This window comes from Camarhynchus parvulus, chromosome 4, assembly GCF_901933205.1.
Source record: "Camarhynchus parvulus chromosome 4, STF_HiC, whole genome shotgun sequence".
Taxonomy (NCBI): Eukaryota; Metazoa; Chordata; class Aves; order Passeriformes; family Thraupidae; genus Camarhynchus; species Camarhynchus parvulus.
This window is the reverse complement of record NC_044574.1, coordinates 53,519,329-53,540,884: the sequence shown is the minus strand read 5'-3', so window position 1 is coordinate 53,540,884 and position 21,556 is coordinate 53,519,329. Positions and strand designations below refer to the sequence as shown.

Below are 21,556 nucleotides of genomic sequence, written 5' to 3'. Positions count from 1 at the left end.
ATGCAGCTCCACACAGCTCCTGTCCATGCAGACACCACACCCACATGTTCTTTGGGTTTTCCAGACGGAGTCCATGTCTCTTTCCACAGGGATGCTCAAGAAAGCTTGTCTCAAAGGGTTAAACCACAGCAAGGCTCTGTGTCCCAGCTTTTACTCAGAAGCAAAGTGACCTGAGGTCAGATTAACTCACTGTAAAAGAATTCCTTACATCTCAGGCATTTAGTTAAATGAATTTACCTCAGGGTCTCTGCAAACAAGCTCTAACAGGCTGAATGCAGAATGGGCTTTCCAGACAGTGAACCTCCAGACTCCACTGAGAGCAGGGCAGTGACACACACAAACATGACTGCACGTGGCAGGACAGGCATCACTGCAAGGCTCTGTCACCATTCACCGCACCTGGGAAACTTGCTTCAAGTGGCCAGGAGGACCTGGGAAGTAGTAATCTGTCTATAATGAGCTGAACCGAGGTCACTGAACTGATTTCCCCAGACAGCAACTGCTGACAGCTCCCTGTCACAACTGAGAACCAGAGATTTCCATGTGAAAGGGTCATCTAATTACAAATTCCCAACAGTGCTTGACCCCACCCTGTCTGAGATGAAAGATGCACATTACCATTTCCCCAAGTGGCTTTGCAGAAGCAGCTTGCATGGAATGACAGCACTGTAAGCCTAATTTACAGTCACAGGGGGCTACACACTACTTTCGCTGCTTGTACAGTACCTTTCATAAAGAAGCACCACAAAGTCACCTTATCATTCTCCCAGGGAATCCTGCCAGAAATATGGGACTCAAAGGACAGGGAAACACTGCATGGATTTTTTCTTTCTCCAGCCCCAGCAAAACATTTTCATTAGTATCTCAGATGCCCATGAGTCCCTCAACAAGCACATATGGAGATTTTGAGAGCAGAGTTGCAGTAATTTATAGAGGTTACAACTCGAGGCAGTCTGTTCTGTGCCTCTAGGCAGACTTCACTGTGTCTGTAACAGATCCAACCTCCTGGCCAGAACTCATCCACTTCAGGTGATGAAAGGGATTTGTCCTGACACATCACTCCACAAACTGATGCAGCTGAAAACAGGCACATATTCATGTCTGCAGACTCTGCTGCAAGATCACAGTCTAATAAGTAGCTAAAGATACAGCTACGCTCACTTGAGACAGTTGTTCATCTCAGTCTGTATGACTCCTTTACATGCTCTGCATCATTTGCAGCCTTACCAATGTGGGTGAAATGCAATGACAGATACAACTACTGAGATTTTGCAGAAATGTTTTAGCTCCTGTGATACTGGAGAATCCTGGAGAGTCAAATCTGGGGCATGCATCTGCCTGTTTGTTAAAATCTGTTCCAGATTATCGTCTCTAGGATCAGATTTATTAGCCTAAGTCAACTCGGTAATTCAGCTCTATCAGCACTGCTTGCAAAATAACAAATAATTAATAAAAAATAATAGCACTAATAAATAATAATAAAACCACAGCACATAATGAATGATAATAATAAAATGCAAAACGCAGGCAACACAGGTAACACAAAGCAGTTAGAGTGATACTGCCACAAAGGCTTTACTGATTGGCTTCATTTATATGCAAAATCTTTTGCTTCAGCAAAAGCTCCATTTTTCATCATGAAATTACAGTGACAGAAGGCATCTTAGAGAGTGTAACCTACATAAAGGGGGACAAAGGGCAGTCCATAGCCTAACATCCCCTTACAAAGTGCATTGCTCTCATCTCCAAATATTTCAAAGCAGAGGCTCCTCAAAAACTCTCCTTGTGATTGCATTTGAGCTGTATTGCTGAGCTCAAATATTCATGAGTATTTAATATGATTATGGATGAGAACGTTTATAGCCTTGCTATATTATACTTGATGTTTTAAACTGTCATTAAAGGCTTCAGCATACTGAATACTTAGGAAAAATTCCTTTGCAGTGCTGGAAAATGCAGTATTTAAAATCTATGTGAACCCTGTAAGAAAGGTTATTCTTATGCTCCAATTTGTAATAATTCATGTTTAAACAAAATATTCAGTACTCATTTTGCCCCCAGTCCTGGATTGCGATTTGTTTTGAAGACTGATGCAGGATTGGGGCTGCACTGCCTGAAAACAAAGCCCATCTACATAATGTTCCAAAGGCCAACATTACTCACTGAGAAATATTAATTCAGCCCCTCTGCTTTCACTTCAGTTTTGTATACCCAATCCGTGCATGCTCCAAGGCTGCTAGAAACCAAAGTAAGACATTCAAGCATAACTTCAGATCAAATTTTAATTATTTCAAGTTCAGCATCTCTGAAATACCTACATCTACCCTACAATCTACCATTTTCTCCATATCCAAAGATAATATACTTTTCTTGTTACCCTTCGTATTACATAGTCATCATACATAAATAACTGCATCCAACCCCAGCATTTTAAATGGACACCTGTATTTGCCAACCACTTTTGGGGGGATGGAGCAATCCCTCACAACACAATCTCTGTTGGAACAGAACATATCCAAGTTTATGAGGGCTTGAATGATGGAGGCCACCCGCAGAGATGACTGCTTGAGAGAGAGCTGCAAAAAATGGTGCAAATGGATCCTCGGATTACATGTGTTGGACCTCATGTCTTACCATGCCAACCAAAGGACAGGATAAGGGCAGCAGCTCCTCTGACACCCAGCTCCTGGAGAACAGAGAGGAGGAGAGAAAACCCAGTTGGTCCTCTCCATTTCAGCCAAGCAGAGCCCACATAGCAGGCCTTAACTAAGGCTATGTCTCTCCAGGAGCTGAAATTCAGGTCAATGGACAAAACTTCCTCCAAAAGTAACCACACTGCAAATGTTAATACCCTACACAGATTAGCCCAGTGACAGAAAAGACAGCTATTTTTGTTCCTTCATCCTTGTAGCTCCTCCAGGGCGGTATTTCTCAATATACTTGACCTTTGCCTTCCATCACAATAAATCTGAACAAACCAAATTGGGAGAAAACAGTGAACCAAATCTCAAATCTGTTTTTGAGCTGTTTGACCTTGCCCTTTACATGTTCTTGTGTCTTACATCACACTTCAATACAAGGAATGCCAATCGGCATTTATTTCCTTTCTATTCATTAGAAATACAGAAAGGACAAGATAATCTTTCTTAGAAAAACACCAATGCAGTTCGTCAAACAGCAAGTAAGGAAGCAGGGGAAGTACTGGATAAGATAAAAGCAATAAGGGTTGAAGGTTTAGGAGACGGGATACATTACAGAGGATATGATGTAGAAAAACAGAATGAGATTAAGAGAATTAAAATGAAGTCTAAATATCTGGAAAGTGGCCAAGAAGCATGATTTATTCAACTGTTAAACAACTTCAGTTATGGAGTAGGAGATACTATGCTTAAGTAGCTGAATTGTCACTAAAAATACCTTGCCAAAAGAAGTCCTTCACTATCAGCAGATGGGCTTTATCTTCTCTGACACTGTGCCTTAACCACACAAACTGACATTAATTTTAGACATGAGTGTGAATTTCTGACAGAAAAATCTCAGTTCTCCCTGCTTCAGCAGTGTAATTGCTGACAAGCTGAGCCTTCTCTCCTTGCCGTGGAGGAACCCGCCATGCACTGCTCGGAATAAACAACGCAAAGCGAGAGGAGCGATCTCTCAGCCTCCTGCCAATATTTCATTTCTGCAGCTTCTCCAGGGAGTGCCTACAGCCAGCAGAGAGAGACAGCCCTTGCCAAGCAGGTTTCAGGCAGCCTTACTCTGTAGCTCTGAAATGTGTTCTGAGGATCTCCTTCTGGATGCTTGGCCAACCAACTGGTTAAGCCCAATACCTAAAAACAGTGCTGCAAGTTCTTACTTCTCCCTATCAAATATTTTTTGGTACAGAGAGTCACAGTTCCAGCAATAGAAGACCGCATCCATTAACACAGGAGAAAAGGGTATTTGAACTGTTGCTCACAATCTTTGTGTCTGAACCACAAGAGTGAACTGCTCTGAAAAGATCAAGATCTGATAAAACACAGAGCTGAAACACAAGATGGTGAAACTTAGCTTAAATAAAAATCTACATGCCTAATTCTAACCTATTTGGGGCTTTTAAAAAATTCATTGGCCATTTGGTAAGTGTGAGGCCTTGCTTTCAATGCCTGTTTTGCCACATGAGCATTTATTTCAAGGTATCACATCTGCTGGACTGGTTATGCTCACATCCAGACTCACAAGCATTTGGTTTTTCACCCCAGTGATCTCTACCTTCCTCAGTCTTCTGCAATGCAATGAGGTGTTTCCATCTCTGTACCTTACAAAAACGCTTCTGTCTTTTCCTTGCTGTCTTAGGAGCAGAGATCAGTTGTGGCAACAATTGTAGAGCTTCAAACACATGCAATTTGGTTTAATATTAGGAACACCAGTTGCAAATCTGAACTGCAATTCTCTGCATTCTACACCAAAAAATATGCACAGCTAATTTTTGAACTCTCCTGAAAGAAGTGATGAGTAAACTAAAAATTATTCTAATAGCCACTTGGGAGCTTGAGTCATGGAGATTTAGCCATTGAACTCAAATTCTTCTAATTACTTTGTTTGTTCTGAACTCTGCTAATACATTTAGACAGGAATTCCCAAACCACCCATATGAATGCAAGTTTAAAAAATTGGTTTGCTTTTCCTTGTCAGAAATTCACAGTATTGTGCTTCCAGTAATTCTCATATTCATGCATTCCCATGCATACTACTGTCTTTTGAGCATTTTTTGTTTCTGAGAGCAAAACAATTATTTTTTAAATATACTTTATCTTTTTGTACTAACACAGCAAATGCTTTAATCCTGAAATTCACCTTCATCGTCCACCAGCAACATCTTAGTATAAGGCAGCCATATAGTCACTAGGACAAGCTTTAGTTTAAGTGTCTCATTCCTCCATGTTCTCTCCCTAATCAATGGAAAAAGATATGCTCCTTAAAAAGACAGCAGGCAACATCTAGTCTAGGTACAAGGAATTGTCTCAACATAATACAGGAACCTAATTTCTGTTTTCACTCTTTAAAGAAATCTACGTCTTTCCAAGAGGAAACTCAGGGGGAAAGATTAAATTAATTGCTCAACAAAACTAAGTTTTACTAGACAACTCAGTTGTCTAAGAATCCAGAGTGATATTTTACAAAAATCAATACAAATGCAACATTGATACAAGGAACTCACTTGTCTCTTCTTGGTGATATCACACATCTTTCAAGAGTGATGACTGAACTAAAATGCTTAGGTGTCTCCCATGTCAAAGACCTTGGATGCTAGCCAGTGGGCTCATTGCAGAGGTGAAGGTGCTAACGCTGCACTGCATCACTGCAGTGACTCAACAGAAACCTTCTCACCCAGGAGTGTTCTTGCACCTGGAAATAACTGTTCTGGCTACTGCTGCAAGCTCCCCCAGCACTTAAAATACGTCTTCAGCACAAGCACCCAGAACTGCACCTAGTGAAAGAACCCAGCAAAGCTATTGACCCCAGTATGGAGGTTTAAGAGACCAGCGGAGCCCCACAAGCTCCAGAGCAGTTTCTAAATACACTAGAAGGACAGAGAGACCAGAATCATCAGCATTTGAGGGCAGACACCAGAGCACAAGGCCAAACATGCAGACAGTATGCAGTATGCATCTCTAGAAATTATATAGCACCTGGGTGCTGCACTGGAGTCCTTTCCCACCAAAGATCCTTTGTCAAAGCCTTCTGGAGAGAAGCACTCATATTAACTGACAGCAAAGGAAGAAACTTGTATGAGAACACACCACCTTGCACTGACACAGTCTGAAGGCCTTTCACTGTTACACTTCTGCTCTGCTACCAAAGCAGCCACACAAAACTGATAAACAGTTCAGCAAACAGCAAGAGGAAATGGGAGAGCAACTCCACTTCCATTTGGCTCAAAAACAGCTTTAGCACTCAAGTTGAACACAGAGTCCCTGTCACTGCCTCCATCTGATCACCCTGACAAAGTAGATTTCTGACATCTACATTTCTGGCCACCTGCCAGCAAACAGGGTATAGTAAAAAGCCCAACTTACTGAAAGCAGTTTGGTCCAAATACAGTGGCAAGATTGCCAAGATTCATCCTGTTCTCTATGTGATGTTCAGCAACCTTTACCAGGAACTGGCACAGGTACTTCAGCAAGGAGTAATGAGCTTCAGGCAGTTCTTTAAGGAGTTCTTTCAAGTAACTTTCCTTCTGCATGTCGTTTCTAGAGTCTGGGAAAAGGAAGAGAAGAAAAAACATATATATATGGTTTTCTTCATTGCTGCCAACTTAATTACATGGGTGAGCAAGCAGTGGAAGCTAAAATTCACTCCTATTTCTGCTCAGAGACACACAGCTCCTCAGTTTTCCTCAGGGAATGTGCATGTTTGTCCTGAGGCTCATCCTGGCCACCAAGGGCACTATTTCATTCTTACCTTTATGCCATAACCTTTTTCCTGAACAGATTGAACAGTTACTAACAGCCAGCTAAGAGCTTTAGGGCACGTTTATCCCCACCTGGCACAGCTAAATCTGCTTTAACTCCCTCTCTATCAGATCTTCAGATTCCATGCTCCTTCTGGATGTCGTCCCTACTTCCCAAACCCTTCTCATACTATTAGTTTCCATTCCCATGAAAACCTTCAAAAATTAGAAAGCAAGAATGGTAAAACAAAGGATCTCCTGAAATGCAGAGTGTTATAACAGCATTACAATACCTTCTGTGGGTGACAACTCTGCGACATATTCAGGAAGGAGTATTCCTTATGGGAAACAGACTGTTCTGGGCATTGCCACGCTCCTAAATGAGTCAAAAGGTGGCCTCATGCTAGAAAGTAGCCTTGCTATACTGAACAATCTTCTAGAATTTAGGTATGGATAAAAGCTTTCCATATTGAACTGAGTCACATCCAAGTATTTAAGTAAAAATTGCATGAACTTCACAGATGCTGTATTTATACAGACCCAGGTGGTGAACACAAGCTTGGCCTCACACACAGCTTCTGCTTAATTGCGTCCTGCTGCTGGGATTGAATTCATGTGCAAAATTTTTTGCTCCCCTCCTCTGTCCCAAAAACACCTTCCAAAGAGTGATTTGTACCCCCCAAAATCTTGGATTTACATGTCAGTAGAAGCAAAGTTTTGAAAGTAAGTCAGTATTGCTTTCCCTTTATACCAAAACAGGATGTGTTAGTCCTTGAAAATATTAATTTCTCCTCTCCATAAAAGTGAAATGTTACTGAAACTTTCCCACATGCATGAAAACCCTAAGGACTCTGCTACATCATTTTCAGACAGAAGACCTCATGCCCTGAAGGTTTTTCCACACCCATCTAATTATAAGCAGTGTCCATTAGCATGAGGCCATCTGTGCATTTCTAGCACTTTTTTTCCTTATTTATCAGCCTTATGGGCTGCTGGTGCTGCTCTGCTGTATGCCCTGCTACCAGCATGCAAAGAAGACTGGCAGGAAAATATCCCATGGCTTGTGTTGCAAGAAAAAAAAAAATTTACATTTGTTTCACATTTTTTAGAGAGAAAAAAAGGAGGGAAAACAAAAAAATCATTGAACACTGTTTAATGTATGTATAAAGACTTCAGAAGCCTTGTCTTTGTTTTTACCTTTCATTTCCCAGAATTATTCCAGGGCTGGGTTGAACACTCTTTCAGGAGGAGAGTGCTTTGAAAAGTGCTTAGCTGCAATATTATTTCTGTTTTACAATCAGACATTTTCTGTGGCTAATAAACAGGATTTATCCTGCAAATAATTTTGGCAAACAAATGAGGTTTTTTATACATTTATATTTAAATCTTATATAAATAAATATTATTTATTTGCCACTTCATACAGCTGAAACTTGAGGGACTTCATCTGCTTCCAAGCTTAGGATTCCTGCCTTTCCTGACATGCCTAATACTGTACATGGCAAGAAAGCCTTTTTAAGTTTTATATGCATGGTGAATTCACTTTCATATGTCTGTTTTTGTACCACAGACTTAGTATAAATTCTTTCATCACAGCAGACCAAATGCCAGTCAAATTACAGGACCAAATATTTTAACCAACTGATTAACTACATCCTTTTCTTCTACAGATAAGAAATTAGCTCCTTCAGAAAAGTCAAATATCAAATATGCATGAAGCAGATGAGAAAAAAAATCTTATTTGCTTGCTTATCGCAACCTTTTTTAGACTTACAGAGTGGAAAAAACCATCATGACTTTGCTACTACCAATCAGCTTGGCAACAGCAAGAAATCTGATCTATTATTGCAGCAAAATTCAGGAGGCTTCTGAAAGGCTGCATTAAATGGAATAACAACACGGAATTTCAGTGCATTTGTATTTGCACTTATCAAAGTGGACTGTACAGTCTCTGACTTGATTACTAATTATCTTTTTATGAATCTTAAAACAAAACACAACTAATTTCCATGCAGCCAAAACATACTCCTAACATACTTTTCTTCAGATAACAAAGCAACTAGCACAGTGTTTTCTACTACAAATTGCTTGCAGTTATGATAAGGAAAGCCAAAGCCATCTCCCAGAAAAAATGTACCTCTTCCATCACCATCACCCTGTCATCTAATTAGGGAATGCCCTTGATAACTAATTGCCTCTCTGAGTCTCCCACTGAGACTTTACACTGATGGGTACTTTTTCATTTGCTGGAGGAATTTCCATCCCTTCCAAACCAGGAAGATGCTAATAACCACCACAAAACATTCCGAGCACAGGTTTGCACTCTGACAACAAACAAAGCTATTGGGCCTGTGGCCTCAGTGGTATTTTCTGGGTAGGATGTCCCTGTTCATTAACCATGATGTTTTTGGGGTATGAATCAACATCAAAAATGTTATTGCTGGACACAGCCAACCTTCGTTCATTTCTATACTTTCAAGAACAGACACAGATACCATATCACAAGATGATGAGAAATTATCCTAATTGAAGGATGTAGAGACACTGAGTAACACAAGGCAGCAAACCCCATTTACTGAGCCATCAAATTCCTCTTCTTTGTGAAATCTAAGAAAGAAAATAGGGCTTTGCTCTCTGTCTTCCTTCTCCAGTAAAAAGACAAGGGAAGAAATCAAGTTTTTCTTCCAAAAGAATCCAAAAATCAGAATTAATTTTTTGATTCTTCTGCTGATGACATTTCATGGATTTCAGCTTTATTTTTAAAAATTGCTTTAATAATTCGTGGTGAATCTAGACAGTACCATGCATACACAGTATTCCATGCACTTTGTACGGTTTTCAGGACAAGTCTACAACTGCTATCAATTAATGTATTTCTTCAAATATTACAGCTTTTCAACTTACTAGAGAGCAAAAACAGTCTTGAGTCATAACAACAACCCATTCTTAGGAGCATTCCTCCTCCTTTCCAGTTTGTTCCAAAGTCAGTCACTAAGGTTTACTGAACTGGTGTGACTATCAGAAAAACGTCAGAGCCCCAGAGTGGTTTATGCTACTCATGATTTTCAAGCACAGCATATCCAGTTACTTTGCCTAGAGGATGAGAAGAAAATAAGAATGAAGGCTAAGAGGAAGGCGCTCACAAGGGCAGACAAATTAATTCAATTTTTTATTTTGGGAGCCTTCCAAAAGCCATGTGCAATAGACAGCACCTCAGCCAAGGTCTGCAAGAGAAGCCTGGCTAGATGTACAGTCAGCAAGGGTTTGAAACCAAGAATGAAATACAGTGGATTGGGCTGAGGAAGGGAATAAAACCAGCAGCCTCAGGCCATGTCTAGGCTCAGCAGCCTGAGGACACAAAACACAGAGAGGATCAAGGAAGCCAGCAAGGGCAGCTGGCACCTCAAAGCTGAACTAGGGACTCATTACTGAGGAAGGAGTCAAGGGGACAAGTGAAAAGGACAGGCAGTATCTCCAAAAATGTTAATTAACTAGAATCAGGAGTCACAACAGTGTAGGAGGTACAGAGACATTCGTGAGGGTGTTTTCAGTCTCATTTCATTTCAGCATACACCCACAGCTCACAACAAGAGGGAGATATTTTCCAATAGTTCATGCTATTTCTGAACATATTGAGTGTCTCTGACATACTAGATACACAACTTAATTCCCCAATCCATCTCTGTTCATGTTACTCCTTCATGCTGCCTGAACTTCACTAAATATACGGAATTCATGCAAACAGGTGTGCATAATTGTTTTGCTCAAGTCTCAAATGGTCTGAGCCCAAACAACTCCAGTCTGGAAGCACTGAAGCCGCATTACCACAGTGCCCGAGCCAATTATCTGTGCTGTGAGGTGAGGAAGAAAGGCAACTGCTCAGTGTCATGCTACCACTGCATAGCTCCCAGCTGCCTTGCATGCTAGCAGAGTGGAGGGTAGACAGAAAAGCTTGCATCTGTCAGCAGTTCTCAATGTGCCCTGGGAAGCTGATCTTTGGCACAGAGGCAGCAGGTTGTGCATTGCAGTACCATGGGCACTGGGTTCATTCCTCCCACTGGGCTGAGGGAGGAATGAAAGCATTTCTTTCCACCTCTGCAATCTATGGGAAGTGGGACTCCAGTCTCTCTCTGCCAAGAAATAATCTGCTTCAGACACTATCCTTCAGACATGATCCTGCCCCAGAGGGGGAAAAAATCATGCCTTGTTGCCTTCAGGAGCAGAAATGTTGTAAGCCCTGCTCATAAGAAGGCTGTCATCACAATCCAGCTTGAGACACCTCACTCTCCATCATTATGGCACTTTGCAGCGCTGTATTTATCCTTCATTCCAACATCCTGGAGGAACAGCACACTTCTTTTGCAACTCTGGTGAGTGTCATCTGCATAAAAATCCAGTTCCAAGAGTTTTTACTGCATAACGAACATCATCATCATATGGAAAACAGAAGTTCTTTCTCTAGCTTGGAAACAGCTCTGATAACACTAAAATGACCATAAGAGCCAAAGGAAAAGGTTAAAACCATGTCACAAGGGCCTGGAGAATCACAGATATCTAATGAATCAGATTTCATGCACTGCTGCAGTTACCATGGTGTTAGAAACGATGCCCGCTTCTAAAAATTTCAAAGGTTTATTAAACCTTAACGAAATACAACAAAGGACTGAATAAGGAAAAATTACAGTGCTGGGAGTCCCAGTGCTGGGACTAAGCTCCCATGTGCTTACCCACAAAACAGCTGCTCCACCTTTTATATCCCTGGGGTTGCAAAAGGTAACCCTAGCCCCTCCCAAAGTCTGCAAATCAACCCTTCTTCACTGTCCACTGGTGGAGATTGCTTTCTTGCAGCTTGATTGGGGTCAGGTGTTGTCATACTAAGGGACACAGGTACCCACCCTCCCTCCACATGTCCCAGCTACCAGTGGCAACAACACAAGGAGGGGGGGAAAGGGGATTATGGGGAAACAGAGGACATCCAAACAACAAATCACAAAAACATCAATAAAGCTTCTCATAACATACACATAATATTCATCCCTTAACTGCGAGAGCCAACCATCTCATGACCCATCTATAACAATGGTTAAAAGGTCAGTTCTCATCTATTCAATTTCACAGTCATTGTTCAGATTGAAATTTGACCTCTAAAATCCCCCAACACAAGTATTTTTGGTTCTGCTTGTCCATGTAACTCAAACAGCTGCTGGCTACTAAGTGTTCTGTAAACTGACCTGTTGATCCAGAAGGGAACTGCTCCTTCCCTTCTACTGCCTCCCATCCCTCTCCCTGAAAAAGGCAAGGCTGTTCACAGGCACCAGACAAAACCATGCCAGTCATCACAGGCAGTGAGCAGAAGGAGGTATGTGAAATAGAACTCGCATCTTGCTCCTGCCCACCAAAAAAATATAAATTCTATAGGATGAACAATGTCAAGAAGCCAGAGTGATGAAATAGCATTAAACCTGATTAGACTGAGTAAGAAAGGAAGACAGAGCCTGTATTTCACTGTACCTCCACTGGAGGAGGAAGTGAAACAACAACAAGAAAGAATGTACAGCACAGTCGCACTTTGCCTTGATGAAAGCAAGTGACCTGTGAAAGGGGTAAGAGCTGGGTGTACAGTTCCTAGTATGAACGGATGTCTTACGAGTCAGTGATCACGATACAGAAGATAAGGAATGAAAACCCAGAGGGAATAAACAAGCTCAGGCAGGGATTGCTGTATGGGAGCTGCTAATGTCTGGCTGAGGTTCCTCAAAGTACAGCCCATTTCACACAGTTCTGCTCTGTAGTAAAGCCTCAGCCACAAGAGATTGTGATAGAGATTTTTCACCTCAGAACTCCCTGTAAGGAGCAGCCTTTATTTGTTGGGCACTGTGAGGAGACCGGCCGACACCAAGGTCACTATCAGCATGTCCCTGGCCTGTGCTTGCAACACACATCTCCAGCCCTTCCCATCTCCCACTGCCACTGTCCTTCTCCAAGGACACAGAGAGAATGCCAGGACACACCACAATACACTGCATGATGTTTTATGGAAATGCATAGCCTTGGCATTACGCTGAATATTAATTTAAACAAAAGCACTGTAGGATTTGAGGGCAGCATGCAGAGCTCTGTTTCACACAACACTGCACAGGCTGCAGACAGCAATGCCAAATCAGCTGCATGGACTTCCTGAACACTAACAGGACAGCTTCTCTCTTCCATAATAGGGCAGATTATTTCTCTTTCATTTGGTAACAAATTTGATAGCTGTAATTGAAAATGGTTACAGCTGCAGGTAAAATTTGTAATTTTCAGTTCAGCTATTTTTAACTAGAGGAATCACTCTCTAACCATTTTTATAGTAAGTAAAGTAACTATGTGTTCTTCTTAGGCCAAGATCTCAGCTGGCTTAAAAAATGCTGATAACAATCCCTAAAAATGCACCAAAAAAAATCTAATGTAATCCTAAAAAAACATTTCCCATGCAAAACTTCAATAGGAGGGAATACAGAGGTTGTGACAGAGCTTGTATTTGCCTTCACTGTAGACATGTTGCAAAGTGGCTCCAGATTCAAAGTTATTTTTTAATAACCTGTTGACTCAGAAACAGTTTGACCTACTCTCTTCACAGTTTACAAAACGAACACCCAGGCATGCACTGTCCTGGTACCATTTTGCAAGCAATACCCTTGCACATACTTTGATAAGTGAACAGATAACTCCTGCAATCCCACACAGCTGGTTGATAATTTAACTGCAAGCAAATGCCCACCTACTACTTAAGCTTATCTGAACACCATGAAAATCATCAATGCCTTTCATAACTACTCATTTATGCTGTATTTTCTGGGGTGTGAAAAACCCTTCAAGTTTTCTCCAAACTTTACAAAAGCCTTCCCCTTGCCACAACAGAAAAGTGCCAGTTGGCAAGTAAGACTTTTTATTCCTAATCAAAATTTTAATGGCACTAAACTTCATCTTATTGTGAAATACAGGCAAACTTAGCTATGAAGACATGTCACAGTTGGATGGATTTTTGCAGATCTGGGTTCATAGGTTACACCAGTAACTTTATTTGGAAAAAAGAAAGTTTGGTGAGTAAATCTGCTAAGTAATGATATCCATCTCATTTCCCTAGAAAGTATTGGGGGGATTTTGCCGTTCCTGTAGGAGACAGAACGCATTAACCCTTCCACAAACACCACAAACAGCCCACAAAAGACATCAGCAGCTCCTGGTACAATACACCAATATGACCTTTGTGGGGGCAGACATATGGAACAGCAAAGGCGTGACTTACTTATTTATTATTAATTTACACTTAAGCTGTGATTTATGAGAAAGAACATAAATACAGCTCATGAGTCAGACCTAGTGAAATCTAAAAGTCCCCAAAGAAAGCACAGCAATGACCAGAAAAAAAAGGGACTTTCTAAAACAACAGCACCTTCCTACACAACACTTCCTGAGCCCTATCCTTGTGCCCCAGACAGCTTTACTAAATAGGGAAGGTATTTTACAGTTCACATACAGCCTACAGCTGAAATGTCTGCACTGAAGGTAAAGCACAAAGCTCTTCTCCAGCGCACCATCAACACTTTCTATAGCCCACAAAACAAAAAGAAGAAAGAAAACACATGGTACTATTCTCACTCCTCTTGGAAATGGCTAAACCTCCTCTTCAAGGAAGGCAAGAAAAGTGGAAGTGAGACCTCAAGACAAGTGTGTGAGAGCTTTACACCCTCTTCCACAAGGGATGCATGTTAGAGAGCATGTTCCTCCTCTGCAGCCTCCAGTAACTTTACCCACTCACCTTGCAGCTTCTTAGGAAAACATAAAGAAGTGCTGATTGCCTGCAGCAAGAGAGACGAACTGTCAGTGACCCACATGGTCAGGGAGCAGGGCCAACCACCACTTATTCCACCTACCACCACCAGAGATTGTCAGATACAGATGAATTAGATTGAAACTTGCATAACTCTCTTTAAAATGATTTCTCAACTTCCCACAGCAGAAGTGGTGGTCTTCCTATGCTTGTTCCACCACTTGAAGGTGGATGAAGGCGTGTGAATAAAAGAAAAAAAGAAATCTTCCAGGTTGTGTGCTATGACAGGGAATAGAACATAAGGTCTGCTGTTACTTGCAAACTGGTTCTTTTTTTTGATGGACAATCACATTACTTAGTGAGAAGCACAAACTTTGGCACTGTATGCTTTTAGCCCAATCTGACAAGCAGATGAAGTTCTCACTTTTCAGTGTCCATTACAATGAAACTGCCAGAAACCACCCTAGCAAACAGAAGTAAATCTATGTCCTAAAGAGACTGCAATCATTTTCTACAAGCATACCCAAAAGAAACAGCTGATCATTTCACTTTTTATTCTACAGATACATAACTGGATTAGAAAATCATAAATAGTCCAGACTTTACCAAATACATGAGAAACATTTTTCTGCCTCTTGTAACAGAATTGCCCATCTGGGAGCAGATAAGAGCTGAAGCCAAAGGAAATGAGGAACAAAGTAAGTAAACTAAGAAACCAGATATCCAGAAAGAAAGTGCATTGAAGGATGAAGACTTTACCTCTCACTTACCCTGGTAAAGCTGAATGAACCTGGGATGTAAGGCAGACGTGATAATTCCATCTGGCAACTCTCTCAGAAACAGTTTCAGCAGACTGGCTGCTGAGTACACATCACCATCTTTAACGAGTTCCACCTCCTCCCCACGCTCGTACTGCAGACGCAGCTGCTCCACCATCTTCATGCTGCCATTCACTCTGAAGAGACCTTCCTGTGTCATACCTGTAATTATATAAAGATTGAGCTCAACCACCACATCCCAGTGACATGATGGAACAGATATTCTTGCTTGAATAACACATATGTAGTAATACAAATGAGGACAATTAATGCATCACAATATATTTTAAAAAATACGACTGTCCCCAGAAACCCCCTCTAGTCAGGCAGTTAGATTATGATAAATAACAAATACTAGTGACAAGATCTTGAGGCCTGGGATACTCTCTTGAGAACTCACAATACTTCAATGCCACTGAGTTGTCTCACACCATGAGAAATCAACTGAGACAGACATTTTTCCACTGGTATATTTCAACAGAAAAAGACCCTACAAAGGACTCTACAAAACCCTTCAGCTGTTTCATTTTTTGCAAGTTTCGTTTTCTGCCATACACACACATTTGGATTACTTCCAGCTTCATGTTCCAGGGTGACAGGTGCTCACCTGTGACCATCATGAGGCAAAAACAACTCAGTATGTGCCGAGTGCAGCAGTAACTCCATAGTGAGTTCTGCAACCTTATGGTAGTAGGAAATCTCAATAAGCAAATAACGTATCATGGACAGCACAAAGCCCAAAGTATTTCACAATGAAGAAGAAATGGTATCAATCACTACAGGCCAGACACCCCACACCCAGTAAAGGAGATGTACAAAAAAGGAGGCTTCAACAGAGGAAGTCAGACTAACCATACTAAATTGCACAGCACTTTTTAGGCATTTGTTAAGATTCAAAGTCTTCTGTGAAGACCCTAAAACTGACCTCTGTAAATTATTTTTTCTCTAGAACACTTTCCCTGAAAAAATTCTGCCTTTCTAATACTGTGTCTATAGACTTGTTTGTTCTTTCTCAGAAGCATAACACTAAGATGACTGAATATGTATTGTTTTCATCAGTTCAGACTAGACATCAAGGTACTGCAACCTGACAGAATGCTTCCAGTCCAGGAAATCAATTCTGAGGCAACAGAGTTTGTAGAGAAAAATAATCTCTTTTTTATTGGACTAGAAGACAAACTGCTCTAGTAAAAGGAAAAAATGGACAAGCACTCAAAACATTTTAGTTGACTAATATGAGATACTGCTGGCAGAGTTTGTATTCCTGCATTCACAACAAAATGCATTCTCCTGTGACATGCTGTGCTGCCATCTCGAGGGCAGAAAACACCTCATCTCAATAAAGATTTTCGGTTTTGCAGCACTAGGTGAGCAAAGGCCACAGCCCACACACAGATCAAACTTCCCCCTCTCCCACTCTTTTATGGAAATAAAGAGAGGCTAGAACATCCTGAAAACAGTAACTAGAAACTACTAAATACAGCACATTTGGAAATTTGGTTTCATCTATAAATTTGGAAATAGGCAGCTTAATGCATACTTAGTTTAAGGATGTAGCTGCCCAACAGTCAGCTCAGCCTGGGTGTCTGGGCCTTTGTTAAAAATGCCTTCACAGTTAACTTTGCCATTAATTCACAAAACAAACCTAACACAGACACAGGACACCCATTTCAACAACTTTCCATATGAGAGGGTATCTTTGAGATCTTGCTTGCATTTTGGAGAAAAAGAATGGCCTTTATCTTTATTGGGGCCAGATAATCAACTTGGCATTCAGAAGCCCAGCTAATCTTCCTTCAGAGTAGAAAACTTGGCTTGTTTAGTCCATATTTGGGACACAGTCGTGTGGGATTCCAATCTTTTTATGGAACACAGAACACAGCCCACAACTTGCAGTCAAGAGTGTCTCTCAGTTTCTGGTTTTGATTAAACCCTAAATGATGGAAAGCTTTTTCCATTCTTTCTCTTCCAGTGTCCTAGCAGGCCACTTTCATGCAGGTTGAAGTGCATCAAGAAGAGGCTGCTGTGTAAAGGTAGGATCATGTTTTAAATTTGCACTGTACCTTAATCCAAGCTAATTTTCAAGCCATGTTTGCATCTATGAGCTTCTGAGGATCTACCAAGACACAGTCATAGAATCTAAGCCTCTACAGCTGGATTATCATTATTGAATAGCTAAAAGAAAACCTTAGGGTAAAACCAGATGCAGCTCCTTAGAAGATGACATTACCACCACAAAACCTTTTCCATTGCTGACCAAATGCCATACAAGACATCTGTGCACCAGTGGTGCTCTAGGTTTCTGCAAGGAGACGTATTTCAACAACAGGAACTAAAGTCCCACTAAATGAATGCAAAGAGAAGCTAAGAACTGAACAGCTACTTCCTTAGGGGATTAATAATAACTGGAATATATCTGAAAACCTGTAAGAACTTGTATTCCTTTCCAGTAATATTCTCTGATGGGATGTGTGTGTGCCCATGTGTATGTGTGCCTGTGTCCATCTCTATACAGAAAAAGTGTTAAAGACAAATATTTTGCAACTAGAAGATGACACAAACCTTCACAAATGGAATACATTCCATTTATAAACTGAACAGCTTGTTTATGAGTGTGCTGCTACCTAATGCTGTAGTTCACCTTTATAAACATATTAAAAAGTAAGTTCAGCATCCAGGCAGAAATTAAAAAAGCAGCAAACCACATACAGTAACATTCTTTGCCTGTGGTTCATGCCACAAAAAACCCCACATTCTTCCCTTTGAAGAGTCTTACATAAAGAGTGCTGCTAAGGAGATGTGACTCCACTGATCTTACCATGCTGGGTGAGGTACTCCACTATATTCCACACAACTATTGGGATTCCATTTTTGCTCAGTCCCTGCTGCTGGAGCTCCAGAAGACTCACACCAAACACCTTTGGACAGGTTGTGTCCCTCTGCTTGTTCAGTGGAGACACAGCTATCTTTTTCATGTCCTCCTTCAATCTCACGGCCGATTTGCTTTGCTTAAAGGAGCAAAGTGGGAAAAAATGGGCATTAATCACATTTGCTGCAGAAGGCTGTGTGGTCACAACACAAGCACATCCATCAAAACTGGCTTTTATGCTTCAGCATAAGAGTTTGACCCCATTTTGTTTTAATCCACAGGGAAAAAACCTCTGTGAAGTAGGAAAGTAAAAATGAACAGAAGAAAACACTAGAAGAGGAACAAGAATGTAGGTAGTCTGTAAGTAAGGGAGAAAGACTTTTGCAGACAAGCTTGTTACTAGAATAACAAGGAACTGGGAGTAAGCAAGCAGGAGATTGCTGTTGTTAACTCATGAAACTCACATGGGACACAAAAGTAACTGGACAAACACAAACAGTCCCAATACACCACCAATAGCTTAGCTTGGCTCCAGGATGCCTGTCAAGGCAGTACTCTGAAGAAGGTTCACTACACTCTTCTTCCAAATATTGTTTCCTAGGGATTCATTCTGGCCACTGTCAGGTGAGATGGATCCTTATGAAAGATGTTCTGTTATGTTTAGTACCTGCTAAGTCTGAAATTTAATTACTGAGGTTTTAAGGTTAGAAAGGGACTATGTAATCTAATCACACATAACAAGGGGGGGTGGAAAACCAACCCACTGCACAACAAACCCTTAATCCCATAGGTTCTTCTGGAGGCACAACATTCTCACAAGTTTTCAGTTGCAGTGACAAAGAATCCATGGGAGGATAGTTAATAAAACCCAGGGGAACAAAACAATACATTATTAATTTATTGGATTGATAATAGGCAGAAATCTTAATCAGCCTACAGGACAGCACATTTAGGAAGACAGTTCAAGGCAGAGCAGCAGCATCACCCACCACAGCTGCAATCACACTGCAGGAACGGGGAGCCACTGATGCCACAGAGTTCAATCTCTTTACGAAGCCCACCTCTGGCATGGTGCTTAAAAATAAACTTATTCCTACTGTGTTTCATTAACAAATTGGTAGTAGAAACTGTACACATGTAGAATACTGTATAGTAACATAAAAAACTGCTCAGATTCTTGCCCAAGTCTTGACACTTCACTGTGTTAAGACAGATTTTATTACAGCATACATATTTTATTTTATTTTAAACAGGCTTTTAAAATCTCTTCACTTGAGACCCAATATTTTTACTGTAGTCTGTAAGCAGCATGAACATCTGCTATCTTGCTATTAAGCATGACTATCCTTTCAGATATAAAATGATCTGGCAGTTCACTCACTTGGCTGTGCTTTTCCCATTAAACTGTTATTTGAGGCATATGTGTGCTCTACAGTCCCAGGTCCTACACAACACTCCTGTGATATTTACGAAGGATGCTGCTTATATAAACATCACAAGTATGTTTTACTATTTGTGAAACAGAACCACAATATTGCATTATTGTGACCACTTTATAAATATTTAAAAGGAACAGTAGATGCACCAGTGTTTGAACTAAAATTTGACTCACATTAAAATACCACATCTCTTTTAAAAAGACAAGTTCTCGTTCAGGATTAAATGAATAATAAACAATATTTATTCCAGGCAGAGACATGACAAGGTAAAAATCACATAGACTAGGTTAAATTCAGAGGACAGCAAAAATCCTTTGAGCAGTTTCTGAGCAGCTGTGATGCTTAGGGAGCTTTTCCAATCAAGGCCTTCAATTAGCCTCACAATGTTGCTCAGTTACAGGTTTCCAGCCTGTTTCAACATTTGAGAACCTGAGTCACTGAGTTGGATTTACTTGGGGAAAGTCGCTATTTAAATCCACATGAGAACCAACAGACATGTGCCATGCCCATAGTAACAAGAGAAAATTTTTGAGCTTGCTTCATGATCTGAAGAGGCTGCGCTAACTAAGAACAAAAAATTATGTGGTTATCCAAAATACACATCTAACCAAAATCAAAACAAAGCCATCCCCTCAAAACAGCTCTGAAACAAAGAGTTCAGTGTTATGCTGCCTTATAGATGGAAGATCTGACTTTACCCACGGAAAACGCGTCCAAGTACTAATGCCACTGTTGCTGATTTCCCAGACTGGGAAAGCAACTTAATCATCTCTGCACGATGCCGCCAAAAAGTTCCGCCCAGACACTTGGAAAAAAGCTATTTATATGCCACGGGGACGCACTTTTACAGCAGCTCATCCAACAACTTTAACGCAGGGAACGCCGCAGCGCAGTTGTTCTCTGGGTTTAAAAAAAAAGAGGAGGGAAGGGAGGAGGGGGAACTAAAAGAAAAGCGCCTGGAATCATCTTTTACGAATCTTTGCTTTTCCCAAACGAGCGGCCGCTGCCGAGCGGGGGGAAGCAGAAAGAGAAAGAAGAGAGGAGACCAGAGATGGAGAGCGCTCAGGACGAAAAGAAGGCGCCGGGCCCGGCCCGGCCTCCCTTGCCCCGGCCCCGCGAGGGACCCCGGCGAGGGCGGGAGGAGGAGGAGGAGGAGGAGGCTGATCCAGCCGCCATGCAGCCGCTCCCGTGCCCGTGCCGCCGCCAGCCCCTACTCACGCGTACGGCCAGCGCCCCGGCCCCCATGCCGGCTGCCGCTCCGCCCCGGCCGCCCGCCCTCGGTGCTCTCGGCGGGCGCCTGCCGGCGGGAGCCCCCGGCCCCGAGGTGCCGCCCGCCGGCCCGGCCCGCCCCGCGGGCCGCGGGGGAAGAGCAGCCGGGCCCCCGCCTCCCGCCGGAGCGGCCGAGAGGGCTCGACGGGGGCGAGTCTGTCTCCCAGAGCTTCCCCGGGTCGTGGCGGTCGGAGCGCGGGCCCCGCGGCCGCACCGGGAGGCCCCCGGGCATCACCGAGGCCCCGGGCCGGGCAGCCGGGACCTGGCGGGGAGCAGAGCCGCTCCGCTCGTGTGCGAGCCTGGGCTCGGGCAGAGCCGCTGGAAGTGTCGCCGCGAAGCCGCTGAGCCCGGTAACGTTAGCGGGGTGCGGGGGAACCGCAACCGCGCCCGCCCGAAGGGCGAGCGGAGCCGGGCAGCCGGGCCGAGCAAACCCCTCTGTGCCACGGCCACGCAGGGCAGGATGCGGTGCAACACTTGGCCCGAGTCTGGAAAGTGTGAAGCAGCCCAAGCATTGCCCCCCGTTACGGTTTTCCATCTAGGGATATGTTGGTGAAACGGGGAAAGTTTAAAGCGAAGAGTGGAGGGGAGGACACCCCACGCAGTCAGTGACTGCCAGCCTCACGGCATGGCAGCGGCGGGGAGAGGAACTGTGCTTCCCCCAGTGCCCTTCTCCCGGCCACTGCCGCCCGGGAGCAGTGTTTGTCCTAGAAATTCAAATTACGCTTCAAACCAGAACTGGGGGTAGCGGGCGTTTGAGGTTTTTGGTTTTTTTGTTTTGTTTTTTTTTTTTTTTTTTGTTTTGTTTTTGTTTTTTTTTTTGTTTTTTTTTTTTGTTTTTTTTTGTGGGAGAAAAGCACAACACACGTGCTTATTTCTATATCCGCTCAGATGTAAGCACCACTCAGCAGGGCCTGAGCA

General features: G+C 42.4%; 1 protein-coding gene across 4 annotated transcripts in view; it reads right to left on the bottom strand.

The window, feature by feature from the left end:
- FAM13A (family with sequence similarity 13 member A) overlaps positions 1-20,675 on the bottom strand; it is a 119,948-nt gene extending 99,273 nt beyond the window's left edge. For 3 of the 4 annotated variants that reach the window (XM_030947276.1, XM_030947279.1, XM_030947280.1), the window contains exons 1-4: positions 20,588-20,671; positions 17,880-18,069; positions 15,014-15,223; positions 6,057-6,237 (exon numbers count right to left, since the gene is read on the bottom strand). In XM_030947276.1, the coding sequence (XP_030803136.1) occupies positions 6,057-6,237; positions 15,014-15,223; positions 17,880-18,069; positions 20,588-20,614 (608 nt within the window). In that variant the 5' untranslated portion in view covers positions 20,615-20,671. Of the gene's footprint in view, positions 1-6,056; positions 6,238-15,013; positions 15,224-17,879; positions 18,070-20,587 lie in introns of all 4 variants that reach the window. The other variant, XM_030947278.1, reaches the window with a different exon arrangement.
- Between the last annotated feature and the right edge of the window lie 881 nt (positions 20,676-21,556).